At 38.8% G+C, this 9,838-nt stretch overlaps 1 protein-coding gene across 1 annotated transcript; it reads left to right on the forward strand.

The window, feature by feature from the left end:
* Positions 1-2: 2 nt before the first annotated feature.
* Positions 3-9,716, forward strand: LOC138973426 (FAST kinase domain-containing protein 5, mitochondrial-like). Its single transcript, XM_070346147.1, has 8 exons — positions 3-116; positions 460-739; positions 1,392-2,363; positions 3,578-3,675; positions 3,928-4,090; positions 4,484-4,691; positions 7,172-7,289; positions 7,840-9,716. The coding sequence occupies exons 2-8, from the start codon at positions 463-465 to the stop codon at positions 7,948-7,950; spliced, it is 1,947 nt and encodes a 648-aa protein (XP_070202248.1). The 5' UTR covers positions 3-116; positions 460-462; the 3' UTR covers positions 7,951-9,716.
* Positions 9,717-9,838: the final 122 nt, after the last annotated feature.

Genomic DNA, 9,838 nt, shown 5'->3' on the forward strand with positions numbered 1-9,838 from the left:
AGGAGCAACTCTCAAGTTACTTCCTGATCGGGCAGGCACATGAAATTTGGAATTTTGACTTTCAAAGTGTGCATCGTGGATGTGTGAAACCGTTCGTCGTCCGGTTGTACACATAAGTATGCACACACAAACACACACACACACACACACACACACACACACACACACACACTGTGACGCACACACGCGCACACACACACTGTGAGTGTGACACATACACACACTCCCACCGTTTACGATAACATGCACATATCATTGATGCTTTTAGTTTTGGTTTTACTTACGCACTGGCTACACGCACTCCAAAGTCGCCCTACTGGCATGAGAAAAAGTTACACCTGCAATAAATGAGCACCTCTTATTGTTATAGCAAAAGTCCCATGGGTGATCTTTCTTGACAGGTAACACTGTATCCAGAACAGATACATCATTTGTGACTGTGATTGTTTTCTGCTTTAGGTGATGCTGCGTTCATTCCAACTGATTTGCAAGGCACCGTCCTTGGTCTGCCCAAGATGCCAGAGGTTCACCTTCCCACACAAATTTATTGGACTCATTATTCCCAACAGCCACTACTCTGCTGCAAAACTTCCTGCCAAGAAAAGCCATGCTGCTGACTTCCAACTGCGCCAAGGATTTGAGAGGCGCCAGTTAAAATCATACGACCCCATCAGACCTGTTTCTGACATCCTGCTACAATCACTCAACAGAAGACATGCAGACAGTTTTGCTGTACCAGGTAGGTCTATTTTCATTTCTAGCTGGTTGCAGGATAATTTAACACCTGAGATATGCTGTAGCCAAGGCTATGATTAAGCTATCCAGGTTTCCCAATTGCTTTGTTTCCGGCCGATTTATGTGGAGCACGTGATGCGCACAAAAAATATTGGCGGTCTAGAAGTGTCGTCTGCGCAATGATCGCGGCGGCTTTCTTGACCGCCAAGGACGACCACGCACGTTGTGAGACGTCATTCGTTAGACCTCAATACATGTACAACCTTAATAGTATGCAGTCCTTCAGTCTGTTTGGAAGTGGCCGTTGGCATTTCACCATACAATGTGCATTTTTCTGGCCTGGAGTTTTCAATACTCCTGTACTATCATATAGTATAAAAGCAGATTTTTTTATACCCAAGTTACACAAAAAATACCTTGTATAAAAACATTTATGTCTTCTTCTTCTTCTTCCGTAGAGGACTGGGTTCTTGCGAATGTCTCAGAGTCCTGCCAGTTTAGTGCAGGGTGTTTTGATGTTCATGCTGAAAGTTTTCTTTTGGAATCTGATAATAGTTGGAGGTGAGAGTAATTAAGGTTACAGGGTTTGCTACCCAAATAACAGAAAGAGAGGTTTATGAGGTGTGCAATAGCATTTTTTTTCCTTCTCATTTTAGCAGGCAACCCCAGCTTCTCACTGGCCACCCCTTTGGCAGAGGTATCAACGACAGACCTGGTTTGTGCGATCTATACTCCACCCACAGATGAGGTTGCCAAGACTGCTCATCTGAAAGACATTGAACAGCTACTGGTCAAACGACTGTACAGAATGTCACTGGCTTTGATGCTACAGGCATGTCACGGATTCTACATTCAAGGCTTCACTTTTCGTCAGTTCTTGTCACAGATGTTCGGTGTCATTGATGAAATGTTTGATGAGCTGACCCCATCACCAGGAGAAGTGTCTCAACTGTTTCTGTACATCTTCATTCACGGCAATGCGCCTGCAATGCTTTTTCACAAAGTTGAAGAATACCTCTTAACAAATCTAGACAAGTTCCATGTAAATGATCTGGGTGTGATTTGTGTTGGGTTCTTCAGGGGGAATTCAAGACTGTCGTCACAAGATCTTCTTGATGCAATCGCAAAGAAACTGTTGAGAGACTTAGAATCACTGGAACCCTTTCTGTTGCTTGACTTTGTGAAAATGTTTCGCCATGCAAGTTACATCAAAGCCAGCTTTTACGAACAACTTGGAGACCAACTGGTCCAGAGTAAGTTCTTGTCAAATTACAATACGATCAACCCTATTATGCATATTGCATTCACCTTTGCTTCAATACCAGTCAACCATACTCAGCTCTTTGAAGGCCTTTTCAGCAGGGCTGAGAAGATCCTCACGCAACAACGAAACATTCGCACCAAGGACATTTCAAAGTTCGTGTGGGCCTGCGGGACTCTTCAGTTTCAGCCCGAGGGATGGGAGACAAGATACAAGCAGCTGATGGAGTGTTTCGAGGCAAGGCACAACAGCAGAAATTTCCCTGAGTCCTTGGCAGAGCTTCTGATGGGACTGGTGTACCTGGCTGTTTTCCCTGAAAGGCTTCTACAGGAGTGTCTGTCACCTGAAATTGCCAACAGGCTATTACGTGGGTATCACATACAGATTTGGGCTCTTGTTAAATGTCCAGACTTTAAAAAGAAATTGTAATCACAGTTTATTTTGTCTGTCACCTGAAATTGTCAAAAGGCTCTTACGTAGATATCAAATACAGCTTTGCGTTCTTGTTAGATGTTCAGACTATACTAATGTTTCAAATTTTAATCATGTGTGTTTTTCATGTCTCTTTCAGGGCAGTTTACATGCTGTTTTGTAAGGTCTGAGACTAGGACTTCAATGCTAAACAGTTGATAAACTGAAAAAAGTGTGCAAGTCATACCACTGTTTACAGTTTTCATGTTCACCAGATTAAATCGAAATGTGAACTGTAGTACAGAGAATGTAGAAATGACTTGATATTATATACTACTTTCTTATTTTAATGTTTAGGTTTTTAGGTGTCCTTAATTGCTTCCATTATCTAGGAACTCAAGCAAACCCAAACCCCCCGCGGGTTAGGGGGAAGAATTTACCCGATGCTCCCCAGCATGTCGTAAGAGGCGACTAACGGATTCTGTTTCTTCTTTTACCCTTGTTAAGTGTTTCTTGTATAGAATATAGTCAATGTTTGTAAAGATTTTAGTCAAGCAGTATGTAAGAAATGTTAAGTCCTTTGTACTGGAAACTTGCATTCTCCCAGTAAGGTCATATGATATATTGTACTACGTTGCAAGCCCCTGGAGCAAAATTTTGATTCGTGCTTTTGTGAACAAGAAACAATTAACAAGTGGCTCTATCCCATCCCCTACCCCTTTCCCCGTCGCGATATAACCTTAAACGGTTGAAAACGACGTTGAACACCAAATAAAAAAAGAAAGAAAGAATATAGTCAATTTTTGAAAAGATTTTAGTCAAGCAGTATGTAAGAAATGTTAAGTCCTTTGTACTGGAAACTTGCATTCTCCCAGTAAGGTAATATATTCATAATATTGTACTACGTTGCAAGCCCCTGGAGCAAATTTTTGATTTGTGCTTTTGTGAACAAGAAACAATTGACAAGTGGCTCTATTCCATCACCCCCCTTCCCTCCGTCGCGATATAACCTTGAACGGTTGAAAACGACGTAAAACACCAAATAAATAAAGAAAGAAAGAAGCAAACCCAAGTTTTATCATCGCTGGTTAGCAGACTGTACAAGAATATAGCTTCTTATCTGTGGCCACATTTGACCAAAAATTGCTTTCATTGTTTTGCTGATTACAGAGAGTGGCTCAGATAAAGAGAAGAGTATTCAGCTGCTGCTGTTGAATGAAACAGTTAAGATGGAATGTCCAGACTACAAGGGGTGTCTGCTATCTGAGGTGAGAATTTACCTGCCACTGTACAATTGTTTAATAGTATTTGAACAATAACAAAAAAGTACTTGCATTGCTCAAGTAACAAAAGAGTGTTTCTCTGCTTTCCAAATTTTAGTTAAAAAAACCCCAAGATGTGGGATTTTCATGCTGACAGAATTCCACAAGATTTTGATTTTGTAAAAATTAAGTTAAGGATACATAACCGTCTGCAATGATGAGACTTCTTGCCTCTGCTGACAGAAGATTTTGTTCCAGGACCATTTGACAGTGCTGATGCAACACCCTTCTGTGTCCCGTGACCTTGAGACAGAACTGCAGACAAGGACGGGGCTTCTTGCAGTGCTGACTTCTCTAGAACACTGTCTTGGTTCTGAGAAGGTCCACTGTTGTTATCCTCTGCTTCACTTTAAAACAGCAGGTGAACAGAACGAAGGTGGCAGTAAAGGGTGAAATGTGGATGAATGTTTGCAGGTTTCAATGCTTGGTTGTTTTAACTAGAAATGATGACATCAATGTAAGAATTGCAAGGGAAAAGAATTTTAATCATAGTCAAAGTTACTGATGACGTGTCTATTTTCTTGACATCCATTCAAGACAGTTTACTTTGCCAACTTCTTCTGGTGTTTGATTTAGAAGATGTTGTGTACGTGCATTTTAATGTGTCCATGCATTTATATGCATCCATGCTTTGGTGATCAAGCAGAAAGCTATACTGTTAAATTGATGAACTGTTGCATAAGTTTTGTGGGGGTTCTTGTGACCTCATATTCTTCCTTCATCTGTTTATCATCGTCTTTATTCTTCTTTTCAGTCATAGAGCTTCAGCACTGCACCGAGCATGGCTTCATAAGTTTCACATCCCCAGCAGCAAGGCAACTGGCACAGTCAGCATGGCTGAGGAGAGAATTCACCCAACGAGCCATCACAGACCAGTTGTACTCCGCTCTCACCAAACCGCAACCAGCAAACGTGGCTCTAGAACAGCCAGTCAACAATCCTGTCCCTAGCTTTGTAACAAGGTCATTGTTTGCTTCGGTAGTAATAATTTGGCTTTTTTTCTCTCCAAGAAATGAAGGAGATGCTTTTCTGGTTTTTATCAGTGTAAAACCAACAGCTAAGGTCTGATGATGAAAAAACCCTATTTTGTCAGAACCAAACATTATTTTTTGTTGTGATTGTTGTATTTTTGCGTGCCTTCGTGTGCGAGGCTGGTACTAGAAATTGTTCATACGAAATGACAAACACAGGTTACAAGCGATAATGCGCAAAAATACTGGTTTATTAACTCTGCATCGTAATAGTGGGATTGCGATGACAGGATATGTTCATTGTGATATTCAGTATTGCATATTGCGATATTCAGTATTGCATATTGCGATATTCAGTATTGCATATTGCGGTAAAAAACTAAACAGAAAGAAAAAGAGAAAAGAAAACAAATTATCAGACATGGCAAAGGTATCAAAAATGCATAAACAAAACGCAAAAAACAAAAAGGAAAAAAATAACAAACACAAAACAGGCGAAAACAAACAAACACAAAAAAGTTACAATAACCAAACACTCGTTGATTAATCCTTTGACTTTTAAGAAAGGATTACGTTCCTTACGTTAAAAACAATAAACACTAAGAATACTCAAGAAACTTAGCATAAATACGTTACAAACCAAAATGGCTACGTTACGGAAAATACAAACGTTGACTCATCAGGCCAAGAATACAATAACAAACTGTCATACTAAAAAATCTCTACAAGACAACGTTCCTGCGTTATTCAAAGTTACAAAAAAGATACTACCTCAACTCACGTTAAACATAAACAAGTCGCGTAAGGCGAAATTACTACATTTAGTCAAGCTGTGGAACTCACAGAATGAAATTAAACGTAGTCCGCCGCTAGTGCAAAAGGCAGTGAAAGTGACGAGCCTGTTTGGCGCGGTAGCGGTTGCGCTGTGCTTCATAGCACGCTTTACTGTACCTCTCTTCGTTTTAACTTTCTGAGCGTGTTTTTAATCCAAACATATCATATCTATATGTTTTTGGAATCAGGAACCGACAAGGAATAAGATGAAAGTGTTTTTAAATTGATTTCGAAAATTTAATTTTGATCATAATTTTTAATTTTTTTAATTTTCAGAGCTTGTTTTTAATCCAAATATAACATATGTATATGTTTTTGGAATCAGAAAATGATGAAGAATAAGATGAACGTAAATTTGGATCGTTTTATAAAAAAAATAATTTTTTTTACAATTTTCAGATTTTTAATGACCAAAGTCATTAATTAATTTTTAAGCCACCAAGCTGAAATGCAATGCCGAAGTCCGGCCTTCGTCGAAGATTGCTTGGCCAAAATTTCAATCAATTTGATTGAAAAATGAGGGTGTGACAGTGCCGCCTCAACTTTTACAAAAAGCCGGATATGACGTCATCAAAGACATTTATCGAAAAAATGAAAAAAATCATACCCAGGAACTCTCATGTCAAATTTCATAAAGATCGGTCCAGTAGTTTACTCTGAATCGCTCTACACACACACACACACGCACACACACACACATACACCATGACCCTCGTCTCGATTCCCCCTCTATGTTAAAACATTTAGTCAAAACTTGACTAAATGTAAAAAACTCATGAAGTCATTACGAAATGGCGACCAAAATACAACACAAACAAGTAACAACAAAATTACCTTATGCGCTGTGTGCGTTGTCCAGAGTACCAAAACGTGTAGCCTCTCAAACGAAGGGCACAAGACTATTCACAAACTTTAGATAAAACTGTATCCAAACACGTTACGTTGACTTTAAAAACATCACAAGAAACACTCCATTGGTTCACTTGTTAACTTTGATACGTTTACAGAACGAATATCCAAACTCTTCCGTAAAACCCTCAGATCGACTGATGAGAGGAAGTCAAACAGTAATATTTATAGAAAACAAAAACCTAACATGGAATAGTTCATTTTAAAGGTAAAAGGTCACCATATTGACCAACCAACAACATTCCTAAAACAGGGTAGGGTGAGACTACTATTTACAAAAAGAAGAACAAGGAACTAGCTGACATTAAAAACTAAACACACGTGGGTCACACGTATTCTAAAACCTACTACGCAGTTATGCAGCGCTCACACGAAAACCAGGACACGAAAAAGAGCACGGGAGTCTCACGCGTAAAGGTAGTTAAATAACGCTCCACAAAAAACAGGTCACAACAAGGTGCGCCGATAAAAACACGGTTTTCTTTCTTTACACCGTCAAAGGACTAGAGCAAAATGTATTTACAAAAAAAAAATAGGTGAATGCATGCCACGTCGGCATGCACAGTATTGCTGCTGCCGATTTTAATTGTGACCTTGCAAAGTTGTGTTTTTGATGTTCACAGTGGAAATAGTGCTTGCAATATTCTGTTCACAAAAAAATAAACTCTGACCAGTTACATCAGTGAAATTGAGCGAACCATTAATGTTTGACTGTCACGTTTTCCTAGGTTAGCCATACTGGTGTCAAGCAACAGCCAATATGCACTGAACGATAATACACACATGCTGGGGCATCTGCGTACAATGAAACGTCAACTGGGAAAGGCTGGATACACTGTTCTTCAGGTCAGTTTAAAATATTTTAACATTTGCATACAGCGAGAGATGGTGGCATGTGTTATTTTCAGACATGTACATGCACAGTTTCTGAAGTGATCAAATAGAAACTGACCATAGTTAAAGACTTCTTTGCACATGCAATACATTTTTTGTCTTTAAAAAAAAAAAGTGATTGAATTAAGCATATTTACCAGTCAGTCTTCGATTGTTTTTAAAATAATGATAACAATAATAATAACAATGTGTATTTTTATGATGCATATCATATAATAGTTATAAGCACCTAACAAAAACTGAAATGTTCAATAGAAGCTGCTGGCGATTTGATTTTTTTCATTACATCATCCAGGCATCATTTTTCAAATGTCAACAGGAGACTGAAATTCAAAACAGATAGGTTGCTTTGTAATGACTAAATATTAATTTTTTTAAATGTACTTCTTTATAATATTGAAGAAATAACTAACCTCTCTTGTCTTTTGATTGAGAAAGACTGATCTGCCTTCATACTGCCAGAAGAGAGTTACCTTCAACATTTCATGATTTGCGTTTTCAGATCTCCCCGACTGATGCATTGCAGCTGGAGCTAGCTTCACATGAAGAGAGATGTCGTTTCCTGTCACAACGGCTGTCTTCTGCTCTGCAGGCCGACATCATGCTGTCATAGCTTCTGTTTGTAGCAGAACAGTGACAGTGACGATCAACTTGATTGTGCTCTCACCCCCCGCGGGTTAGGGGGAAGAATTTACCCGATGCTCCCCAGCATGTCGTAAGAGGCGACTAACGGATTCTGTTTCTCCTTTTACCCTTGTTAAGTGTTTCTTGTATAGAATATACTCAATGTTTGTAAAGATTTTAGTCAAGCAGTACGTAAGAAATGTTAAGTCCTTTGTACTGGAAACTTGCATTCTCCCAGTAAGGTAATATATTGTACTACGTTGCAAGCCCCTGGAGCAATTTTTTTATTAGTGCTTTTGTGAACAAGAAACAATTGACAAGTGGCTCTATCCCATCTCCCCCCTTCCCCTGTCGCGATATAACCTTCGTGGTTGAAAACGACGTTAAACACCAAATAAAGAAAGACAGATTGTGCTCTCAACACTCACTGACTCGAATGTACATTTATATTTACAGTTGAAAGTGTAAATGAAAAGATTTTTAGAGTGTGATGTTTGATTGTTCTCCTCCATCTGCCTCTAACAAAGTGTGAATAGCAATGAGCAGAATCAAGTGTCATCAAAAAGATTTAGTTTTTATTATAACGATAACAATTATACTATATATATTGTGCAGCGTTGAAGTAACTGTACTCCTCTGTCCCAACCCTAACGGAAGAATGCAAATACATGTAGCAATGAACAGTTGAAAGTGTAGCTACAAAAATGTTTAAATGCAATGTTTGGTTGAAGTGATCGTGCTCCCCCATTCAACCCGAGTGGAAGAGTATAAACAGTAATGAACAGATGCCAGTATAATAGAACAGATTTCTAGGTTTGATGTGTGATTGAACTGATTGTGCTTCTTCGTGCACCCTCAGTGAAAAAGTGTGAATGGTTTTGTTCAGTAGTAAGTATGATTTTTTTAAGCATGATGTGTGATTGAAGTGATATTGGTCTCCATTCACCCCCTAGTGGAAAAGAGTTAATTGTAAGGCCTAAAAAAAAAATAGGTGTGGTTACGGTAACCCGACCTAGCCTATTTTTAGGGGCCGATCCTATAACTTTTTATTACATTTGTCAAAAAAAAAAAAAAAAAAAAAAAAAACGAGTGCAAAAGACGCAATGAAAGCGAAAGCGCCCGAGTCGCACACTTATTTCCCTGTCAAGTAGGTTTAATTTGTACACATTAGAAAAAAAAGTTAAAAAAACAACAACGTGATTGCCTACCTACCTACCCTATTTTTTTTGGCTATGTTACCGTAACCACACCTATTTTTTTTTTTTGCCTAATGTACAACTGCAAGTGTATTGACAAGATTTGTTAAGTTTGGAGTGATTGAAGTCATTGTGCTCCTCCATCCGCTCCTAACAAAGTGGGAATAGCAGTATACACTTGCAAGTGTAATTAAAAACGATTTTTAAATGCAATGTTTAATTTAAGTAACGGTGCTCCCCCATCCATCCCCAACAGAAGACTGAATTGTCATGTACAGCTGCAAGTATTGAAAAGATCTGTTCAATGTGCTGTGTCATTGAAGCTATTTGCTCCCCCATCCACCCCCAATGGAAGAGTGTGAATTGTGAAGGAGAGCTGCAATTTCATGCACAAAGAGTGAAGTGTGACGCAAACGTGTCAGATAGCTTTTGTGCCAAACTGTCTTCATGCAAGTGAGAAAAGACAAGCATTGATAAAAACTATAAAATGTTTTAGTGGAAACCTTGTGTTGACTTCCTTTTTGTCCCAGAGCATGAATAAAATCCAGTGAAAAATTAACTGCTTCAACAAGATTTTGTACTGTTTCTGACAGATAAATCCTTGTGTGCGTGTTTGAACAAATCTAGTCTGTTGAAAGGGGTGTTTGCAGTTCCATACAAGTCAATAAAAATGTCAACAAA

Source organism: Littorina saxatilis, linkage group LG1 (genome assembly GCF_037325665.1).
Source record: "Littorina saxatilis isolate snail1 linkage group LG1, US_GU_Lsax_2.0, whole genome shotgun sequence".
NCBI lineage: Eukaryota > Metazoa > Mollusca > Gastropoda > Littorinimorpha > Littorinidae > Littorina > Littorina saxatilis.